Source organism: Populus trichocarpa, chromosome 17 (genome assembly GCF_000002775.5).
Source record: "Populus trichocarpa isolate Nisqually-1 chromosome 17, P.trichocarpa_v4.1, whole genome shotgun sequence".
NCBI lineage: Eukaryota > Viridiplantae > Streptophyta > Magnoliopsida > Malpighiales > Salicaceae > Populus > Populus trichocarpa.
Window position 1 is genome coordinate 7,605,207 of NC_037301.2, and position 23,669 is coordinate 7,628,875.

Sequence of the window (23,669 nt, forward strand, 5' to 3'; positions counted from 1 at the left end):
CCACATTAGAGAATCAAACACTTCGAATTGCCTTGGAATATATAGCTGATGTATTATACAATGGCCAACTAGTTTAGCTTCGGAGACATTGATTCTCGACGTCCGATAGTGAATTTGGAAGACGAAACAGTGTAAAGATTGACTTGAATTTACATAAGTTTGCACCTCTTTCCCTAACAGAACGATGCATTGCATTCCTATATTAATTTAACCTTACACATTTTCTGGCGCAGCTGGCTCCTCAGAAAACCTGATAAGTGGCTCTGTTCCCTCCTTGTTGAGTTTGGGAGGAACAGCTTTGTTCTCAGGATACAAGATATAGTGTTGACACATGAATACAAGGTCAAAGAATATGGACACCTGCAAAATGTATCCATCAAAACCAGAGCAGAAGGGAGCAAAGAAGAATTGAGATGGAACGTGAAAGAAAGAACTGGTTTAGATGGACAACATATAATCTGGCAATAGTGGTAAAACCAGACTACCAGCATGAGATTGGTAACAGTTAAAAATTTGCATAGAGTACTGGAATTATCCAAAATAGAAGAAATGTTTCATACCAAAGATAACAACGTTTTTCCTATGTTGCCATAGAAGTTCACCCAAGAATCTGGCAAAGACAATAAGATCAAATTAGCATCATGCATAAAACCTGATTCAACTAGCATAGATGGAACGTGAAAGAGAACACACTTTGGTCTATAGATTGCACTGCCATTTGAGCATAATTTGTCACCCCTCCAAGACAATCAAGTAAAATGTTTCCAATGCTGAAGCCATCTGTGCTCTTTCGCATGAAGTTCATGATCACCTGTGTCTCAGATCAAGCACAAATAAATGTGAGGTGTCATGTCAGAAACATTCTAGAGGATCAGATAAAGATTGGGTCAAATTGAAATAAAAAACTAAAAAAAAGAAAGGGGGGGGGGGTAAAAGAAAAGGTTTGGCTTTAAAGCCAGACTAGATGGAAATTAGTCCCACACAGACTTCTCAAAGACATGAAAGAGAAGCAATTCTGACCTGAGGAATATACTTGATGACAGTCATAAAAACTTGAATGGAGCTGCAACAGCATTAAAATAACAGGAATAAGAAAGAAATTTCACACAACTGATTGATCAATCCACTCTTTAATGGCAAAGTGAAAGCAAAAATAATAACGGAAGCAGTTGAGAAAAGATCCAGAACCGAAACAAAAAAAATCACTGAGTAATATGCCTATATTGCTTGGCCATTTCCAGCCATAGGCAGGAAACAAAATTAAGGGTTTACACTATCCCCTTAATGCAGTTTTGAGATCTCATTTTATCAAACTTGACTAATTGCAACCCAGACATCAGGTTTTAACTATTTCTTTTATCAACAGCTTTAACTAATCTCACAGGCGAGATATTTCTAAATCACTGTGACACCTGACAAACCTAAAAAAGCAGTCCATCAAGGACGGTGCTTAAGTTTGCCACAGCATTTGAATATGTGCCACTCTTTCAGAAAATTTCTCGGCCATTAACTTTCTATCACTTATAATACCATCCCCACCTTTTACCCTTCTCCCCAGATGACAGCGATAGATGAGAGCACCATCCCATTGCCTATGTTGATGAAAATTCTAATTTATATTGAGAGAAAGGAGTCTAGTCCTTTTCTGAGTCTCCAAGATTACGAGTCTCATTGAAGAGAGACATGGATTAGAGCACAAACATGTTGAAATAACAGTCTGAAACCAACTGCAAAGGAACCCGTCCCGCAATAACAGCAAACCAAAAGCAAGGAACATGGTCAGTGAAGAAACAGAGTAAATCATAGAAGATAGATTAGAAATAATAGAGTTTCCTGTTATAAGAGAACTTGGGAACTCAATCCTCAAACAAATATGGGTATCCAAATTACAGTTACATGAGAAAAATCTGAAAATAGATAGCTAAAATCTTATACAGACTCTAATATCCATCTAGTAGGTTGTTGTGTTCTTGAATATCATACACGCAGCAGAAACTATGAAACAAAATTATTCGGGAGTCCTTAAGATCTCGTTAGACAGATCTAGAGTTGTTTAGGGATTTTTTACCTAACGATCTAATCTTTTCAGATTTGAATAATTTTTTAAAAGCAGGGTTGTCGCAAACTACAAGTCGTCCAATTGTCCAGCCTTCAACAGTAATCCACACGAACCACCCGTGAGAAATCTTTTAACTTCCTATTTAGGATAGAAGGATTACTATGCCTAAAGTGTTAGCTCTAATTTTGTGTTTTTGTAGTTTTTCTGTTTAACAGACAACCACTAAAAAATAAGAGGCATAATTTACTATTTATAGAGAAATCTGAAAAAACCCTATAAATTGGCAAAATATCAATTTTCCCCTTGAATAATATCCATAAATTAATTCAGGACAATTTTAAAAATTAACCCAATCAAGTCCTTACTTGATTTTTCTAGGTCTAGAAATATAATTTTTGTATTAATTATATTTTAGTCCTTAATTTCTAAAATATATTTTAATCAAGTCATACTTAATTAACTCATCTCAGTTTAATTTCTTACTAATGGTTTTTAATGTGAGTGACCCATTATATTCTAATATGTTGGCCCAAATATAAATTATAATTCTAATTAAATAGAATTAAATAAATTAAACAATTAATTATTATCAATTAAACAATTAATTACTTTATATTTAAAGATTAGGTGTATCGTCTAGCAACGTGTCATGATCCCCCAATTTTAGAAAAGTCATTAGTGGTTTGACTTAACCTTTCAATGACCAATTTCTTAGTGTACTTAATATCATTTCATCAATAATGTTCTGATTTAACATTAAAGCATAAAATATGTTTGTCATATTAAATCATCTTTGTTCTCTACATAATAGTCATTGATCGTTTGAATAAGATTTGAAACTCTTTTCAAATCTCATTCCACCTTAACTAAGGATTTCTCAGTCAACAATTTAAGAAGAGATGAAACATTTTTCTTAATTCATCTTAAGTGATGAATCCTCTCTTGATCACTCAAGTACCTTCATATAGTTAATGCTATACCCAAAGTCTGCCCTTTCGTTACCTCGATTAAGATAACATGTAACATGATCAAAGTATAACATTTTCTATATAAGATGACTTAATGATCTCAAGTCTAAGGATCACTTACACAACCGTCACATGAGCCTTTCCATAAACATAGGTGATTTCTCCGTATGGAATTCTCATGCAGGTCAGTTAAGTGTATATGTCTTATGACAAGCACCTGCGTATTAGTTCTAGGTATATCTTATACTTCAGCTTATGAGAACAACTGTTTCATTTCATAAAAAAAAAGAACATAATATGTATTAGTCTTTACAGCTCTAATGAATGTCTAGTATTTAAAAGAGCATCGACCAGGAACATTTTAGGAACAATGCTTTGATGCAATAAAAATCTCATAATTATAACAACTTTATAATTTTCTTTACAAAGTATTTTTATCCCATGAACTTTATCTTTACTCTAAATTTATTAATCTAATATTATATGAATATTAAATATAAATTAAGCATTTATTAATAATAAATATGTATTTACATGAATATAATAATAACATGAGTAACTAACCGATTGACTACAAGGCATATTAAACCAATACAGGTGTCCATGCCTTATGCTCATTCCAAGGTGCATCTTAAATCATTAGTGAGAACTGAAAAGTTTTACTTTCAAATAATATCATGCAGAATCCCAATCCTATGCACAAGGAGAAAGAATCTTATGCTATAAACTTCATCTGAGTATGAAAATAAAATATGAAGTGACAAACTGAATGGGAAATACCCTTTATTCCCACTCATTGAGTTAAGAATCAAGAATGCTATATCTTAAAAGAGTTAAATCCATCACAACCACCTCAGGCGTAGTTATCTCATGAAGATTTCCAACAAAATTTAAGTATCAAGGTACATTTGCAATTTAAGAATCAAAAAGACAGAGAGCAACTTACTTGAAGATGGAGATGAGCCACAGCCAAGAGTGGCTAGGCAAAGCTATAAAAAAACATACTGCAGCAACTAACCACACAACACACACAGTTGCAATAGAAATCTTAGAGACCTTTTGATTTCCACGCTGTTCAAATGAAAGAATGGTTACATTAGGCTTCAATAGGAGACAAAAAGAAAACAGTAAAACACTGACAAAGTGCAAACCACTTACATCATAGATTACAATTTGGAATAATGTAATTGCTGTTAACAAAACAGCATGAATTGAGAAAGCAACATCATTTGCAGCTACAGGTATCATCTGCAATAAACCAAAAATATGTAAGCAACTAAGCAGATACAAGGGTCCAATGTTAGAGTCGATACTTGAACACCAGACAGATATGAACTCTATACAGCTGATAAAGGTGGCTAGAGTTTATACTTACTACAACATCATATTACAAATCAATAAATTTTTTCTATAAAATTTCCTTTCTTGATTTGGCTCTCTATCTATGTCTGAAACATGAGGTCAAAATTTTTAATGAAATCTTGTTCAGAGTTGCCTTCAGGTGACATTCAGAAGAACTGGAATAGGGTTTCACTTTCCTTGGGTATGGGTTCTAACAAACTCGCTCCATTTTAAATAATCTTACTTCAAAAAAGCAGTTTGCACACTCTTTGGCGTTGATGAGTAACACTAGTAGGGATTGGTATGGTAGGTAGTGAGGAAATCCGATGGTTAGCCATCCAAACCAATCCAAATGGGTGGGTTTTTTGAGTGAAAAGTGGTTTTCGTTCATGTATGGATAAAATCTGAAAGAACAGCTTTGGTTATGGTTTTAGTGATATCCGAACCATATTTCGATCTGTAATATATATATATATATGTGTGTGTGTGTGTGTGTGTGTGTGTGTGTGTGCGTGTATTGTCATTATTAGTTTTCAAAAACTATAAAATTCCAACACATGTATTATGATATTAATAATGATGAAGGAGGTGTGAAACGTAAACTAAAGACATGTAAGGAAAAATTCCTACTATTTTATTTACAGGTATAGTTCGTGCATTAACCATTAGTTTGTTGTTTATATAGCAAGTTCAATTGTGGAATGATTTATTGATGATATGGAGGGGTTGGTTATTATAGTTTTTAGGATTGTGAAGACTTTTATTTCATAATGGAACAACTTTGTTTTTTATAATCACCTTGAAACATTTATTTGGTTGTATTATGGATGGATATGCTTTAAAATAATTTTATGTTTTGAAATTTATTTGGTTCTTGTTAATAATGTTTTGTTAACATATGGTTAACCAAATTTAATTAAATTATTGATTCTAAGAAACTATTGAAATTATTTATTCAATTAATTAAGTCTATATATTAAAAAAAAAAAGTTGACTGATGATGGTTATTTGAATGGGTGTCCACAATATGGATATGGTTATAAAAAATCCTTACATGATGTTAGGTTATATATGGTTATTAGTTTTTTATTTAGACATGGTTATGGTTATGCTAGAATCATCATCTCTAAATACTAGTAGTATCAATCACGGTGAACATCCATTGGCATTTAGGGAGAAAAAAAATTTAAATCATTTGCTAGATAAGTTCAAAGGAAGGGTCTCATTCGACCATTTCTGATGGCGATGATTAAGGAAACAGAATGCATAAACCCCTCATATGTACAGCTAAATCAATGGGCACTCCTCAACTTATATAAAAGCAAGCAATTAGCAGGCAGACATGAAGTTAATGATAAACTTATTTTATATCTATAACCTCAAAATATAAGAGAAAATGAAGGTATTTTTTTAGCTAATCAAAATGAACAGGGAATTTGTTGACGAGCATTGCTTACTGGCAAGACATCTCATTCAAGTTTTAAAAGTCCATCAACCAAAATAGGAAACATTTCATTTCTCTACTTATCGTAACAAATCCATTCAGGGATTTGAATAGGTGGGTAAATAAACGAAAAACACAAGTAACAGCTTGTTGATGGAAGATAAAATTGACCCACCAAACTATTACTTGTGCTTCACCTAAAACTGAGCATGGGAAGACAAGAAAGGAGCTGTATATGACATAAACAGAGGAAGAAAGAAGGAAAAGAAATACCTCTCCATGGCCATATTTTTCAAAGTACTGGTGTTGAATAGCAGAGCTAAAGTAAAGAGAAGCGTTGTATATCAAATACGAAGAATGTTTCGTCAAATTCAACACCACGAAATCAAAGTTCAACCCCACCACACTGTTCAAAAGACAAAGATATATCGTGTTGGTGTTGTTGGAATGGATAATAAAAAAAGTAAAGTAAAGCGATGAATGAATTACCTTTTGCGTCGGAAATTCATGATTACTTGAGGATAGAAACTGATAGACCATGAAAAGAAGGCGATCCATCCAAACGTTTCGTAGGTGATTTCCAATGGAATTGAATTCCATGATGCCATTGCAATTCAATCCTGTTTTTCTCTTTCCAACTTGCCTGGAGCCTGGAGGAGGAGGAGACTTTACATACCGCAAGAACCCCCAGGCGGTCTTTTCAATTATAGAAACTCTCCTTGAATGCACTAGTTGTATCTGAACCGTTCACCAGAAGTGACGTGGACGGACAACAAATTATTATTTCTAAATAATTAATACATGTATAGAATGGCTTTGCCCAAGATCATGGCTAAATACACTCTTCTGATAACTGAACACTAATCTTCTTGGGAAATTATATGGGAAGGCTAAATTCTTATCGGAATTTAAATTAAAATTATATGGAAATTAATTTGATATGATTAAATTGATTTAATAAATTTAAAAATAGTTAGATAACCGATAAATGGTGATTTGGTTTTTAAAAAATTTAAAATAATATCTTTTTTTAATATTAAAACGACGACATATTAGATCAACTTAGATTCACTAAATTTAATATTTTATTTAAAAAATTTGTATTTATATAGGATAATAAAAATAAAAGCTTGTAAAATTAAATATCAATTAAATATTAAGATATTTGTTTGAATTTGTTTTAATTTAATAAAAAATAAATTAAAATTAATTATAAAAATCAATTCAAGTAAATAATAAGAGTAGAAATAATATAAATAAAATCGTCAACACTGTTCTATTTCAATGAACCGTGAAAGTATTATTTTATATTAAAAACAAATTTTTAAAAATAAAAAAAATATTATTTTAATATATTTATAAATAAAAAAACAACTAAAGAAAAATAACCCTAGGATCCCAGAGTGGAGCCCCTGTGATTGTGACAATGAAAAAATGTTGTTATGTTCAAGATTACCCTTCTACTCTCTGTATTCTTCGTCTTCTTCGCGCGCTTTTTGACTTCGTCCGTCGGGATGACTGACGGGGTGGAGAATCAAGTGGTTCCGTTAATAACTAAACAAAGCTGTCGCAGTTCGATTCTCAACAATTTATCTTCTGCAAAACCAACCATTTACAAAAACTAGCTAAAACGATTACTGGCATGAGATTGGCGAGTAACAGTTAAAACGATTTGCATAGTATATAAAAAAGGATACAGAATGACTGAAGTTTTCTATACCGAAGGTAGAGACTCCTTTCATGTGTTGCCATAAAAGTTCACCCAAGAAACTGTCAAAAAAAGTGAGGTCAAATTTGTGACATGCATAACACAGTTTCCCAAATGGTAAGATATAATTCCCTTCAGGAAGATATAACGCACTTTGGTCTGTAGATTGCTAAGCCATTTGGGCATAATTTGTCACCCCTCCAAGAAAATCAAGTAAAACGAATCTGATGCTGAAGCCATCCGTGCTCTTTCGCCTGAAGTTCATCACTGCCTGTTCTCAAAGCAATGACAAACGACATGCAAGAGTCAGAATACATTCTCGAGGATCAGATAAAGGTGGGCTTATTTGGTAAGTGAAAAATGTTTTGAAAATGATTCTTTGGGAACATATATAAGTTCCATCCATATGGTTCTAATTGGTTATTTTATCACTTAACAAACATATCAACGGCAAAATTCTGAGGAAGCTAAGTCGCAACATCTGTTACGTTAGTAAAGATTAGTAGCTAAATCAGCACTTAAAGAACATGGCTTTAGTGCAAGCTTTAAATATACTAAAATGGTTAAGAATGGTCTTGTAATGCTTTAGTGTATGGATAAAATCTTAATTTCTCACCACTATCATGGACTTGTAATGCCTTGGTCATCACCCAAAAAAAAAATCATCATGGGCATGCAACATTAAGGCTTTACAATATCCTATGATCAATGCACCAAAAGAATGGTCTTTAAATAAAACTTGACTGGTTTCCATGATTACTATTTATCTTATATTCTATTTATAAATTAGAAATTGGAGTAATTTCAAATTGATAATCATAATCAATCAAATAATTTGATAAATACGCTAAATACTTAATTTGTGGAAGGCGTGAAATGAATTGAAAAAAAAAAGGAAGTTGCAACAAAAAGACGTGGTATTGAGGGCATTTGTCCTATATGTGCAAATCAAAATCCTGATGAAACACTACTATCGTGGACTCAGGAACAAGAGAATATTATCGTGGATCCTGATGAAAGAATACATTAGTTTTGAGCTGGTTTCAGAAGGTATTCCTTTGATGCTACCATCTGAGCAAAGTTAAACAGAAGGGCAGTTAAGAAACTCCACTGGATTTGTATATGCACCACCATTTTACAAAATTTCTGCAGACATTAACCTCTTTACATCATTGAGTATTCCAACCCCACCTTAGTACCTTCCTCCCCAGACAACAGCAATGAGAGAAAGCACCCCATCACTCCCTTGCTGCAAAAATTCTAAAATATATAATACATAGAGTTTTTCTATTATGTTTTGAACATCATACGCTCGCTGGAAAGAGATATAAATTAGAGAGGGTGACAGACAGATCGAAGAAAAGGATCTGGAACCAGCTATGAATTGACAAAATTTGCACAATATCAGCAAGCCAAAAACAAAGAACATGGTTTCTGAAGGAACAGGGTGCAACACCAAGTTAAGCATTACTTCTTTATTCACACAGATTAAGAAAGTCAAAAGAGCAACTTACTTAAAGATGGAGATGAGCCACAGCCAGGAGTGGTTAGGCAAAGTTATGAAAAAACATACTCCAGCAAATAGCCATGCAACACAGACAATTGATATGGAAATCTTGGAGACATTTTGATCTCCACGCTGTTGAAAATAAAGAACGGTACCAGGCATCAGTATACATGATATAAAAGAACATTAAGCATTGAAGCTAGCGTAGGTATAACACTTACATCATGGATTACAATTTGAAAGAATATAATCGACGATATTGTTACAAAAACAGCATGTATTGAAAAAGCAACATCATTTGCAGCTACAGGTATCATCTGCAAATAAATAAATAAATAAATATTGACTGGTAACTTCTAAATCGGAACCTTGTTTATGCAAGCAAGCAATTAGCAGCCATCGAGCTTATCTTTTCCTTTCATTTTTCTTTTTTGTGACAAGAGGTATCCGATTTTTCTGTACAGTGTAGAGCTGCTTAAGCAAAAATAAATCATTTTCGTCTTCTGGGATGAACCCAGAATTTGTTAATGGCCCTCAATTATTGGCAAGCCATCTCGTTGAAGATTCATAATAATAATAACAATAACTAGCAAGTGAGAATTTAATTATGTTCTTGCAGTTATGTACAGCCAAGCATCGGATATTTGTAGTAGAGTTGATAAATCATTAATTGTTATGAGAAAATAAATCAAAACGATTTAAAAAAACAATTAATTTAAAGTAAAGAAAAAATATAAAATATTTAAATTTTTACAAAAATATTTTTTAAACAAAAAAAACAAACAAATTATATATTAGAATTATTCAGGGTTTATAGATGTTATTTTTTATTTTAAATAATTATTTTAAAGCTAAGTTGTAATAAATATAATAAATATCATCACCTATAAAAAAATCTCTTTAAATCTTTTAAAAGATAGAGATTATTATAGTTGCTACCACAGAATAGAATAGAAGGCCCGTTATTGTATAAATCAGGAATGCTCTTAGAAAGTAATCTTTCTGAAACTTTAAATTTGCAAAAGTGATACAAAAAGAAATAATTCATTTTCAGACTGCACAAAACAAATGGTGACAAGAGACACATCTTGTATGTTTCAGGCATGCAACAGATAACTATATTATTGATTACTCTCTATGGCGGTGGGAACCCTAAAAATACACATCGCAGCAGTGGCAGAAAGACTGATCTAGAAAATCACATTTTCCTCCGTTTTCTTTTAAGCAGGTACGGCATTGCACTTAGACTTCCTGCACCACCAGTTGCCCCCGTCTCATTCTTAGTTATTTCTGGGCCAGAGACGCTGCTCCTTAAATGACCACCAGCATGTGCTGCTGCAACCACGCTGTCTGCATTCAACTCAGTTTCACAAGCACTCGTCCTCCCTCCATCTCTGACCTCATTCAAGAGCTCAGTGCCATGCTCAACATCTTCCAAAAGATCACCCGTTGTAGGTGGGTTTTGGTTAGTGCCTTGGTCCATGCCTGCGTCACTTTCGTCCAGGCAAAAACCACCTCCCCTTTCAAGGTGATCATCAGAAAGTTCAACCTTTGAAAAATAGCTATTTCGGTCCACGCCAGGGACACCAACTTCCTCTCCATCAAAGCAAAATCCATCTCCCCCTTCAAGATAATCCCTGGAGAAGCTCTGAAGTGAAGAATCTCCCACTTCAAGTTGTTCATTGTCTTTGATGCCAATGCCACCATCTCCACGTGCTTCTTGAGAAGAAGAGAAACCTTGATGCAGTGCCTCTTTGTCAAACCCCTCTTTATCACCCTGGTCCAAGGACTTCTCCACATCATCAATTTCTAAGTCATCGACTGTGTAATTTACAGGCTTCCGCAACCGTGTTGACTAAAAAGCGGGGAAATAGGTGAAAAGAAACCTTCGTTAGATTCAGCTTAAAACAATGAACAAGCCTTCTTGAAATAACATTATTGTAGATGCAAGTCTACTTTCTGGAATTCCACCATGTTGAATATACAGAAGGCTCATTTTCACAACTTGCATAATGGTCAGAATCATGACATCATGTGATGAAAATTTAAGCATATAGAAACCTTTATACTAATTTTGCACCAGATAAACCAAAACCAAGACATGCAGCTGTCTATGCATGTACTGAATAACTCCAGTTCATATTTATCAGGCTGGGGCCTTCTTACATATATGAGATGGGGGAGTTTGGCTCCTCAAACTGTCAAAAGAGAACCTAAAATGCTTAATAGCTGACCTAAAACATTGGAATAAACCACAGTAAATCAACAAGCAGGCGAGGCAAAGGTTTTGAAATTGAACTACAGTCTGTCGCACCTTAATAAGAACAAACCACAAACAAGTGAAGTTCTCCACTTGCTCGCTTTCCATGAATTTATCAATGCGACATTATATAGACTTCGATATGCCATAAAGGAAGTAAGCAAATAAAAATTAATCTCACCTTCCGCAATTCATGTGGGCCACTTGACTCATCAACATGCACTTCATGCTCATCATGACCACTATCAACATCACAAGAGCTTGAATCTGATTGTTCAAAACAAAGATTTGCCTTTCCCCTTCCCCTTCCTCTTCCCCGACCTCTCCCTCTACCTTTTCCATTTCTTAGGAATCCTCTATCGCTACATGGCCTAACAGTTGCCTCTGTATTCTCAACTTCAGGAAAAACAGGCTGCTCAGCAGTCCTTTTCCTGGACCACTTTGGTTTTGATTTTTCCAGAAAACTACTCTTATTGCCAGGAGCAGTTCTTGCAGTTCTCTTTGAATGTGTCTGAGGTTCATTTTCACCAGATTTCCCAGATATATTTCCAGTTCTACTTTTAGAAACTTCTTCCACAGGATCATCCATCATGTCAGAGTATTGGTTTCCAGTGATCCCTTTAACAGCCTTCTTGATTCTCTTGCTACGAATTTTTGCAAATCTTTCATTGAAACTGTAAAATGCTTCCAGTCGTAGTTGAGTCTTCAACAAATAAACCAAGTAGAAACTTATCAACATCTCCTTGCATCTTACATAGAGTATGTTGTCAAGATATCTCATTCAAGTAAAATACCCCTGTTATTTTATTGTGGCCCCTGTTTGGGAGTGTGGCCCAAATGGAGGTTTGCGAAAATTCAATTTTTTTTTGCTTAATATTTTTATGCTTTTGAATCGTTTTGATGTGCTGAAGTAAAAAATAAATTTTAAAAAATAAAAAACATTATTTTGATGCATTTCTAAGTGAAAAGTACTTTAAAAAACAACTGCAACCACACCTCCGTAATACTCAGTTTATCCTTCCATGTTAAAAAAAATCAAAATTTAAAAGAAAAACAAATTAAGGCATTTTTACAATTCCTCCAGCTTTCAGTTCCTAATTTCAAATAGAAAAAATCATAACAGATGCAAACTATATTCACTTAATGTCCTAAATTGGTATGAGCTCTGATTCAACAAAAAGACCTTGATTTTATTGTAATGTCTAACTTAGCCTTTAGTAATTAAAGCAAAATAAAACTTCCAAAAAAACCAAAATAAAAAAAAATATGGTGTTTTACTATTACTCCAATCCTAATTCAAAATATATAGATAACAAATATTTAATCATTCAATTAATGTTCTCCGGTGTGTAGATCATAGCTGACTCTTGAGAGATATAGGATGTTCTTTGCGAGGGATGTGTGTTCAATTAATGTCCTAAAATTATATAAACTTGATCTATATACTAGGATAAAGATAATTATATTCAATTTCAAGCAACAACCAAATACAAGTTAAGCAGCAAGTTCTATTACAATTTATTGATTTTATACATTTGAGTAAAAAAAAAAGGAAACAATGGCATTTAACAGTAAAGCGTGCTTTTCATGACACTTTGATTAGTTGCAAACGATGATACCAAATCATAACAAAGGTGGATGATTAATGCAGACAGCAAAAGAAGCAAACTTTAGTCTTTTCATAGATAAGGGTATCTGTTTCCAGATTTGCAGCAAATCTGGAAAACTGTCCGAGTCTGGGTTTACTCTCTATTTAGTATTCTATTAGTCTTAAAGAGAAATCAGCTTTATTAGGCTATTTTAAATAGGACAATCAGTATTTTCTTACATAGGAAGATAAATCCAAGGAACTCTATGTAAAGGTTATGTAATCATTCAATACAGAGAATCAGTTTATGGATAAAATTCCAGCAACTTTGCTTTTGATTGCATGACTCAACTTTCCATAGGTGTAACTCCAAGAAACCCTATTAGCATGACTCTAATGATTTCTATAATGTCCAGCAGAAAACACCATCAACCAAACCTCAAAACACTCATCAGCATTCCCCAAACAACCTGTCATGCATACCTAATCAACCCAACAATTACCCATCAAAGATACAGCTTAAAATTTCCAAAAACACTGCTGACACTGTTCACAGCACCAAACAGATAGAAAAAGTTTGCTTAGAAAATATGCAAAAAATATTCTGTATTACATAATAAAGCAGATGCATGTTGGTAGAGAAGAGTGTGTAGATGCATAAGCACATGTGCTATTTATCATAGCGAGGGCATGTTAGCTTGTTTGAATCTCATGCATGAACATGAGTAGCAAATGTGTCTGAGCATGCAGATGAGAGAGGAACACAACCTCATGTTTATTATACTCCTTCAGAACAGGAAGTAGCAACTCATCTGACTTCTGAATGTGCCACCCAAACTTTTCCCAGCATAATCTGTATGTAACCACAGCTGGTCATTGAAACGAACCATCTGATTTTATATGTGAAAATATGCTGCCGGTTATTTTGAGAACCATAGAGAATCAATTTAGTGTACTAATAATGCATGATTTGGGTGCATTTTAGCATTGGGTATGTGTTTTCTAACTTCAAAATGTTGGAGCAAATGATTGAAAGCATGGTGACCAAGATGATGCAATCTTCCCTTGACAACAGCTCTCAACAGCAGGAACTTAAGCATGGATCACATTAAAACTTGGAAAGAAAAATAACGCATTGTAAGTATCATCAGCGTAGTCCTATGGCATGTGTAGTAACAAATTCAGCATGGGAAGAAAAGTTCGCCACAGCATATACCTAGAAGCAAACACAAGCTGTACATACTGAAATTTATGAAAACCAAAGGTGAGATAACTTACCTGTGAAGAGCATGAAGATCTGGTTTTCCCCACGTGAAAGGCTCAGTTGATTTGTCCACTTGCGGACAAGAATACGCAGAAATGACTGCTTCACTCGGAAAAGAAGAAGGAATGTGCCAGTTCTTGCTCACATTTCTCTGTACAAATTTAAATTTGGGATCTTTTCTATCATGCTGATAGCTGAAGTATGTGTCAGCAAGGAAATGACTAATTATGTAAGAACTTACATGCTTATCCATGAAAACCTGCTTTATCACTTGAGAATGATCTGCAGATTGCTTTTCTTCATGAGCTTGAGGAATGTTTAGGCCAGATGGATTCGTCCCTTCCATGCCATTACCTGTGCATTTTGCTTCACTACCACCAACCTTTGACTCTTTTTTCCTCACACCCAGACCAGTTTGAACATCAAACTTTCCTAGGATAGCTGGATCCGGTGATTCAATCCAATCCCTGAATTTTTGAAGGCCATCCTCCTCGGGGAATGCAGTCACAACCTCAATAGCATTGACAATGCCAATGCCACTACAACAAACACACATTCCATTAAAGTTCATAAACTTAACAATAAAAAATAGAATGTCTAATAAAGCATACAAATGGTTCTTAATACTTAAATCAAGAAGCTCAAAACAATGTGCTTGTAAAACAGTAAATTCAAAGACATAAAGGAAAACCTACATGCATAAGAAGAAAGCATGACTATTGAAACTAAGAAGCCAAACCAGTTTCTGTTAATTACCTAACTCCCTCGGTATAATCACTTCCAAGAAGCAGAGCCATGCGAATTAATCTCTCTCTTGATAGACCAAGCTCTTTCTCGATATCCTGCAAGCAAATTGCCAGAGTATGAAAGGCAGAATGTTAAGAATAAAAAGAAAATATATAATTTGTGCTAAAACAGCAGAGAGCTGTAAGAAAAAGAAATGAAGCAGTAAAAAGGAGCCCAAAAGTCAGAGTAATTTAAGAAGCATTCTAGCTGGAAAAAAAATCATGCAAAAGAGAAGGGACCTTTATGGAGAAAACAATTGCAAAGATGCTGAAAGGCAAGTTTTCTCAATTATTTAATCACAGAACTGGATCCCAATATCATAGCAGTTGTGACAGAACGATAGAAGACAAAAAATTTTGAAGGATTCTACCAGACCTTCATGAAGTATGTCTCCACATATTTACGATCATCAAATATATTCTTATACACATTTCGAGCTCCAAACAAGAAGACATCAGAATCATCAGTCACAGCACCATCGACATAATTTGCAAGTTCCATATATGCACATTGAGCTTCTGCTTCCATTGGTGCTATAATATATGGTAAGCCAAACATCTGCAGCAGCTCCTACAGATTATAAAATGACAAACAACATGAGTTTGGTGCTGCAAATTATTTGATAAGCCAAAATCAGTATCATTTCTACAGAGAATAACATTAACCGAAACAACATAAGTTTCTCATTTCCTCATGTAAAACCAGAATTGTAGGATCACCCATTGCAATATATTGTTTGATGTAAGCAGAAGAAAACAGTTATCCTTAGTGGTCAGTGTATTTGAAGTTCCATAGTTGATATCCAAACAGAAAACAAAACCAAATTTTCTGACAAAAAAAAAACATAAAAGAGTGTAATCAATCAAGGACAAATCATTGCATGCTAGACTCCAATAAGGACATGAAGCAAGTTGGTCCTAACGACTTGTTAATTGTCACCATGTGATTTAGCTGTCATGTCAGATAGGAAGTTCCAGTGCATACCTGACATTCTGCAAACATCTCACTGGTGACTGATTCCGCATTACGCTCAAGCTTTCTCTGTTCATCTCCTAGATTACTATATTCTTGATCTAGTATTAGCATTTCCTTCTCCAAACTAGCCTCTGTAAAATTGACCTGTTCATTCTCATTATCCATGGATGCAGATTTGCTGATATAGCATTCCCTTTCACTAAGATGGTCTTCTGCTTTTTTTTCTCCATCAAGTTTCTCTGCAAAATCACTGCCATTCACTGAATCTTCTGGGAAAGAGTTCTCAACTGAAAGGCATGGTGGCTCAGCCTCAGAACTAATTTTCTCTCCACCAATGAACATGGATGGCTCTGCTTTCTTATCATTTCTATCATCAATTAGCTCAGTAAGAGGTAGATAAGTAGATGCTGCTATAGCGGTATGAAAGCCATCTCTTGAATACTTCTCATGGGAGGCAGATAACCCACCATTCTCAATTTCAGAAGCAGGTTCCAAATTCAAGTGGTTCTCCTTTGCTTCCAAAGGGCCAATTGATTCAATAGATGGCATGCCTTGGCACCCATTCTCCCTTTTATCCACATCTTGGCTTATCCAGGCAGGATTAGAATGCACATAACTTTCACGTGATTCATTTATTAGCATCACCACATCATCAGGATTATGAGCTTTAGATGACTTTAATTGGCTACCCACAGATGGAAAGGCTTGTGAGATATTAACTTCACCTGCATCACCTAGGTTTTCAAAACCCAAAATTTCAGAGATTGATTTGCTTTGTTGGGTAGCATCCTTCCTGAGCATAGCTGAACCATTATCTTCTTGATTGAGAAAGCCCACACCTTCATAAGCATGCCCTCTAGAGCTTTTAACATTTTTAGGGTCAGATTCTGAGTGGATGGATTTTTCACTCCCAAGATCATTAAGACTTCTCATTATGGCATCCTGCAAACCAGCCTCATCTTCTATAGAACCTCCAGAAACTTGATTTCTTGATTTAGCTGGATATGAGGACTTATCATGAAGACTTCTCCTAATAGCATCCTGCAAAGCAGCTTCTTCTTCCAAAGTACCTTTGGAAACTAGTTTTCTTTTTGATTCAGCTAGATAGGAGGAGTTATCATGAATATCAGAATCTCCTTCCATCCATTCCACTTCACTATCATCGCTAACATTGCTAACCTTAGGAGACAGCTTAGTTCTTAATTCAACATCATTAGGAGAACTATTAGCTTTTCCTTTAACAATTCCTTCCTCCCAGTCACTATCAGAAGCAGAATCATCAGAATATCTTCTTGATGTACTATTGCCAGCAGAAGAGATTTTTACAGGCTTTTCAGCTACTAAAGAAGCAAACACTTCGTCATCACTGCTAAAATGCTTGCTCTCGTCACCAACTTCAAATGATATCTGCACAGAAGTCTCATTACTCAACAAGGACTGCTCGTTCATCTTGTTCAAGTTAGTGGAGTTGCCATCGATACCATGTGAACTTTCTCCATTATGATTTTCATTGGGAAAACATCTGGGGGTACCAATCTTATTTCTGTTATGCACAGACCGAGCACTTGGAGTCTTGATAGAAAGCGTTTTCTCCTTTTCAATTTCTTTCATTAAATCCAAGTTCCTTTGCAAATCACGGGTCATGTGCATCCCCATGGCTCTGACTCTACTGACTCGCATACGACCTCTTTCATCAAGATATGTCTCAACATCATCATCAAAAGCACTGCTAGATTCATCCTGGGAAAATCCTGTCACAGTATTGGACTTACAGATAGATGCAACACCAGCCACAAAATCTGAAGATGGTTGCTTTAATGGTTCCTTTTGTTGCTCATGTCCTTCTCTTCTCTTCACTCCATCAGTTGTAAGCAACCTAAACATCTTTGAAAAAGTAAGTAGATGACAGGCAATGCCCCATGAAATTGGAAGTGTTTAGAATAACAATTGGGATGTATGCATGAAAGTGAATCGGATTAAGGTTGACACCCCTTAGCATCTAACACCCCCCCCCCCCCCCCCCCCCCAAAACCCACCCCTACCAATTAACATTTAACCTCTGATTCTTAAACCTGAACCAAACACAACCTAATAGTCATGCATAAGAATAACAGTGTGACAGTTGATAAAATGCCTTTTCAAAAGACAGGGCATTTGCCAAGCATATTTCATTAGTACAATGAAAATAAAGTACTCACTCTTTATCCCCAGAAAAGGATGATGAGAAAATAAATTCTCGGTTTGCATCAGAAGCTATCCTTGAAGCCTGAACACCACCAACATCATTCCCAGCAGCAGCTTTCTGCACTTGATCTATCTCACGACGGAAAGCAACAGTTTTAAGATAAGCCTGAATTTGAAGCTCAGAGAATTTTTCGGGCACCTAGATAAACATGAAATGAGCAAATAAGAAATATGCACACAATTTGACAGGATACATGCATCACTATGATATGATAAACGTCAACTCAAATGATAAATAGTTTGTGTCAAGCACCACCTTTCGTAAGTCCTAGTATAGTCACCAAGCACATGGTAAATATGAAATCAATCAACTTCAGAAATAGCAAAGTGATACAAAATCTAGAAAACATTCACATGAAAAATCTTTATCAAGAGCAGTGCATTCAAGAACTGACCTTCTTGACTTTTTGATACCTTTGTCTGTTTTCAGCAATCAATTTCTCTCTCATCTACAAAATAGGAGATGGACAACTAACATCACAACAAAAGCAATGTGGCGGAGAAAGCTGAAACATTTTATCTCGTAGGAAATCAAAACTAGCTGTACACCAACATTTACCTGGACCAGAAGATCAAGTTGCATTGATGGTGGCAGAGCTGCTAAAACAGCAGGATCAACCTTCCCATGTGGCTGCAAAATGGATCACGCTCAGCTGTAAGGTTAAAAAAAGGACAAAGTTGCATACAGACACTCTGTGGCACAAGAACAAAAAATCTCGGAAAGAATAGAGTTTACTTCTAGAAGATGAGTTCTGAGAGAGCAACCATTCATAGCATATACCACTAAATTTCCTATTTCAAACATGAACTAGAAAGAGATAAACCAATAAAGAAAGCATCAATGCATCCCTGGTTCATAGGGCACTTGAACTTTGTTCTGATATGGACTAGTTATCAAACTTCAAAGAAAAATTGAAAAGCATAAAAGCTACAATCTGCATGAGCTCCCATTACAACAATAATTCCATGTGTCAAAGTTGTGCATACTTACCAGTATCATCTCTTCATCTTCATCACTGCCTTCCTCCTCAGCCACCATAGATGCTGCCAACCTAAACTAACTAGTCAACGCAATCAACAGAATATTAAACCAGAATTGGAAAGAGCATAGTATGAAAATTGGACCGACAGCTTACATTTCGTCTAACTTCTCCTGATTGTAACTCTCTGCTGCCACGTGATCTCTTCCCATATTGCTCCCTTCAAATTCAGTATGATCTGACAAAATTTCCTTGCCCTTTGCATTATTTTTGTGCTTGTCATTCTGGTTCTCCAACTTCAATGAAAAATTAAACACTTAGCATCATTCCAAAGTACAAATCAGACAAAACAAACACAACACAGTGAACACAGGCTCTTAGTTAGCACAACAAGCACGCATTTTTAGCAAGCTGTACCACATGTCATATTAAGATAAATCTCAATATACAACTAGGCATTCAAGAACTGACCTGCTTGTCTTGATTACTTTTTCCCTTTTCTGCAAATGATCTCTCTCTCATCTACATAAGAGACCTTATTAATCGGCAGAGGTAAGAAAATAACACGGCGAACAAAGATGGAATGAACAGCACGTCTGATCAAGAAACCATACCAGAAGATCAAGTTGCATTAATGGGGGCAAAGCAGCTAAGACAGCTGGGTCTTCAACCTCATGCATTGGTGGCTGCAAAATAATTTAAATACACCAACTATGACATATTGATCATTTTCGCGAAAGTTTCAAAATAATATTTAGTGAAGAATGGCTGAATGGCTGGAAGCTTTAAGAGCAGAGTCTTCACTTCTTAAAGAAGAATGTTCCATGGTGATAATCAAAACAAATTCCAGGGTTTGAACTTGCAAAACAAAAGAAATGAAGAAATGGACCGATACAATAGCACTTGTTGCCACAAAATCAAGAGAGAACTTTTTTTTTCCAGTCCATTTCTTTACCAAAATCATCTCTTCATCTCCATCTCCATCGCTATCCATGTCCTCCAAAGCAGCAGCAGCAGCAGCAGATGTGGATGCATTGTTATCTAAACTCCCACCTTCCTCAGCAGCAATGGACGCTGCCAGCCTAAATCAACTCATATCGAAACAATCAACAAAAGTTGCTCTCCAAGCAAAGAAATAAATCACAAAAAAGGTATACATACGTACATTTCATCAAGCTTTTCGGACTCAGACAGCACACGTTTATTCTCTTCCAAAATCTTCGTCTGCTTGCCCTTCTTATTAGCAGCATTCTGCTTCTCAAGATCCTTTGCCAGTTCTTTCAGCCTCATTGACTTCAGCTGTGTTATAAAAATCAAATTTCAAAAACTAGGCACCAATTAGATTAGAAAATAAAAATAAAAATAAATAAATAAATAAAAGAGCGTTTTGTTTTGTTTTGTTCGGTTTATAGACAGACTTGATTAAGAAGCAATTTCTCAGCGGTTTTGCGGATCTTAGCCTGGGCGTTCTCTCGCAGCCTCCGACGAGCGATGACGGTGCGGCGCTTGAGAGCAGGGGTGGCACCGTCGAAGACGAAGACAGGCTTAGTGCGGAGATACAAAAGCTTACAAATTCGACGAAAGAAGCCAAGCAAATGAGCGTTCCGTACCATCTCTCCCTTGTCGTCTCTCATCGCCTTCATGAACTGGACCAGCCATATACTAGCATCTAAAATCAAAATCAAAATCAAAATCAAATGAAATGGATACGTAGCTAGGGTTTTTGAAGAGAGGAGAAGAGTGGTGTACCGATGGCTAATTTCTTGCCGGCTAGAGTTTCTACGGATACTCGACGGCCGACGGGAGCCAGCAAGTCCCACAGACCTTGGACTCCCATTTTGTTGCTCTTCTTTTCTTCAACTTCAGTTTCAGTTATTAGTTATTATGATGAATCATAATCGTCTCATTGCCGCCAACACCGAGAATCGGTCCTTTTTATTAGTGGCACGAACAATTTTGAACACCTACTACCACTTCGGCGTCGCTACTTCTCTTTCTTTCTCGGTTAATGTTTCCCTACATTAACAATTATTAATTAATTAACAGCTCAGGCTATATCATTGCAATAACACCAACAAAACATTATTTATTCTTTCCTTTTTTTATATTTACTCTATATATTAATCTCATTAAATTAATTTTGTTTTTTTATTTAAATATTTAATATTATATTTATTGAAAATAGCACTTTTATGTATTTATCGTAATTTCATAACTATAATATAATAAGGTAAATTTAACTAGTTAACCTAAATAAACAAGTAGTTTTTTAATTGATTTTTTAATTATATATTTTAATATTAGGTTGATTAGAAATTGGGTTCATAAATATTTTTTATTTGTTATCTTTGAGGTTATCTTAATCTCATAATCAAAGTTGCTGGTTTGGTAGGTAGACCCAGGTTTACTCTATTTATTTTTTAGGATCATTTTAAATTGATTTTTTTTTAATTGTGCTTTGTAAATTTTTTAGATTTACTTCCCGTGGGGTGCACCTAATAGGCTAATCTAGGTCACGAGTTTGGCAAGTTGACTTAGTTGACTCAGTGTATTTTTTGTCTTTTTTAATTGAATTTTTTTTTCATTTCACCATCCAACAACTCAATCTTTTTTTTATTTAGTTTTTTTTTCAGTTTTATCTTTCAATATTGGGTTGTTTGAGAATTAGGCTTCGTAATTTTTTTCAATTTACTTTTGTGAAGTTATCGTAATCTTATGGATTTAGTTTTTTTTTTTTCCTTGATTTCAACTTTCAACACTGAATCTATTGGAAATGAGGCATCGGAAATTTTTTTATTTGTTTTTTATAAAGTTATCTCAGTCTTATAATTTGAGTAACTAGTTTAACGTGTTAGCATGGATTAACTTGAGTTTTTTTTTTCTTTTTTTTAAATTGATTATTTTTATTTCATCCTTTAACTTTTGATTAGTTGAAAATTGAGCTTTGTAATTTTTTTTAATTTACTTTCTATTGATTATCCTGATCCTTCGTAATGTTTTTTCATCCTTTATAATTTTTTAAATTGAATATTTCTTTTAATTAGGCTTCGTAGTTTTTTTCAATTTGCTTTCCATGGGTGATCCCGATCGGGCTAACCTAGATCACAGGTTGACCTATGTTGACTTAGTTTATTATTATTATTTTTAATTGAATATTGTTTTGTTTTTTAATTTCACCATCCAACAACTTAATCTTTTTTTTTTCAATTTTATCTTTCAATATTATGTTGTTTGAGAATTGGGCTTTATAAATTGTTTTTCAATTTACTTTTTGTGAAGTTATCATAGTCTCATTCATTTAGGTTTTTCTTTTTTCGATTTCAACCTTTAACATTGAATCTATTGGAAATGGGATATCAAAGTTTTTTTATTTTTTATAAAATTATTTTGGTCTCATAACCTAGGTGACTAGTTTAGCATGTTAGTATGGATTGATTTGAGTGTTTTTGTCCTTTTTTACATTGATTTTTTTTATTTTATCATTCAACATTGAGTTAATTGAAAATTGAGTTTCGTAATTTTTTTCGATTTGCTTTCTATGGATTATCATGATCTCATGAATCGAGTTTATGGCTTTAACAAGTTAGCTTAGGTTGACCCCTGTAGTTTTTTTGTTATTTTTTATTTAATAGTTTTTTTAGTTTCATCCTTAAACATTGTATTAATTAGAAATTGAACTATATAATTTGTTATCTACAGGTTATCACAGTCTTATAACCTGTGTCACAGATTTGACAGGTTAACCTAGATCATAGATTTGTCATCGTTTCAATATTTAAAAAAAATCATCAAATATGTCATTATATTAATATTTAAAAAACAGATTAAAAACGCTTGAATATTTTTTATGGTTAAATCAAAGTAGTCACACCCACAAAATTATTTTCCTTAAAATAAATTTGTTTATTTTTTTCTATTTAATCCTTCAACAACTCAATCTTTTTTTTTTCAATCTCATCATTCAATATTATATTGTTTTGAGAATTATGCAACACAATGTGTGTGTGTGTGTGTGTGTATTTGCATCTGTTTAAAATTTCATTAAATTTTGTTTATTATTGTGTCATTTAGATGTTTTAATTTTTTACATTTGCATGTCATTATTTATAAAGAAAAAAATATTTACCATATTGCATATTTTCATATGGGGTTTTATACCTTGTTTATAAAACTCATTGAGATTTGATCCATATTAAGAAGGTTTTTATAGGCCAACATTCCATAACTCTTTTAAAAATCTAAGGTGAGTCTAATCTAGTGTTTTAGGATACTCTCATTCATTATCAATTTTTTTAAAAAAGAAATCAAAGTTTTCTTTTAAAAAAAATAATAAAATCTCATATATTAGGGATTAACGTCAAAATTTCTCATTCTTCTATTTTTAGGGATGAACATAAAAAATTTCATTGAAATCCCTTCACTGATGGAATCTCCTATCTTTATGGATTAACGTCAAGATTTTTCACAAATATTCTCATCTCAATGAAATCTCTTATTTTTAGGGATTAACGTCAATTTTTTTTTTTTTGAAAATTTCTCATTCCA

The 23,669-nt window shown here is 34.2% G+C and overlaps 2 protein-coding genes across 7 annotated transcripts; both read right to left on the reverse strand.

Annotated features, from left to right (window-relative positions):
• Positions 1 to 5: 5 nt before the first annotated feature.
• Positions 6 to 6,598, reverse strand: LOC7461312 (cystinosin homolog). Its single transcript, XM_002323962.4, has 8 exons — positions 6,302 to 6,598; positions 6,086 to 6,218; positions 4,186 to 4,275; positions 3,974 to 4,098; positions 1,021 to 1,063; positions 694 to 811; positions 561 to 610; positions 6 to 360 (listed from the first exon to the last, which is right to left on the reverse strand). The coding sequence occupies exons 1-8, from the start codon at positions 6,418 to 6,420 to the stop codon at positions 214 to 216; spliced, it is 825 nt and encodes a 274-aa protein (XP_002323998.1). The 5' UTR covers positions 6,421 to 6,598; the 3' UTR covers positions 6 to 213.
• Positions 6,599 to 10,026: 3,428 nt separating this feature from the next.
• On the reverse strand, positions 10,027 to 21,151 carry LOC18107274 (DNA repair protein UVH3). Of its 6 annotated transcripts, none has more exons than XM_024588662.2 (19): positions 20,874 to 21,151; positions 20,543 to 20,786; positions 20,290 to 20,423; positions 20,080 to 20,206; positions 19,739 to 19,810; positions 19,596 to 19,646; positions 19,281 to 19,420; positions 19,136 to 19,196; positions 18,704 to 18,775; positions 18,540 to 18,593; positions 18,099 to 18,283; positions 15,910 to 17,776; positions 15,301 to 15,495; positions 14,896 to 14,981; positions 14,381 to 14,678; positions 14,154 to 14,290; positions 13,644 to 13,728; positions 11,469 to 11,990; positions 10,027 to 10,882 (listed from the first exon to the last, which is right to left on the reverse strand). In XM_024588662.2, exons 2-19 carry the CDS (start codon positions 20,765 to 20,767, stop codon positions 10,226 to 10,228), a joined length of 4,968 nt encoding a protein of 1,655 aa, XP_024444430.2. In that variant the 5' UTR covers positions 20,768 to 20,786; positions 20,874 to 21,151; the 3' UTR covers positions 10,027 to 10,225. The 6 variants fall into 6 exon arrangements, with proteins under 6 accessions (XP_024444430.2, XP_024444429.2, XP_024444431.2 ...); XM_024588661.2 differs by having other exon boundaries at positions 20,543 to 20,793; XM_024588663.2 differs by lacking the exons at positions 20,080 to 20,206; positions 20,290 to 20,423; positions 20,543 to 20,786; positions 20,874 to 21,151 and having other exon boundaries at positions 19,281 to 19,408; positions 19,739 to 19,930.
• Between the last annotated feature and the right edge of the window lie 2,518 nt (positions 21,152 to 23,669).

Coding starts and splice junctions, on each gene's coding strand:
- LOC18107274 (XM_024588661.2), bottom strand. CDS start 20,961: ATGGGAGTCCAAGGTCTGTGGGACTTGCTGGCTCCCGTCGGCCGTCGA. Junction 20,794..20,873: donor CGGCAAGAAATTAGCCATCG/GTACACCACTCT, acceptor TTTTGATTTTAG/ATGCTAGTATATGGCTGGTC. Junction 18,594..18,703: donor AACTTGATCTTCTGGTCCAG/GTAAATGTTGGT, acceptor CCTATTTTGTAG/ATGAGAGAGAAATTGATTGC.
- LOC7461312 (XM_002323962.4), bottom strand. CDS start 6,420: ATGGCATCATGGAATTCAATTCCATTGGAAATCACCTACGAAACGTTT. Junction 4,099..4,185: donor TCCAAATTGTAATCTATGAT/GTAAGTGGTTTG, acceptor TCATTTGAACAG/CGTGGAAATCAAAAGGTCTC. Junction 361..560: donor GAAAAACGTTGTTATCTTTG/GTATGAAACATT, acceptor TACATTTTGCAG/GTGTCCATATTCTTTGACCT.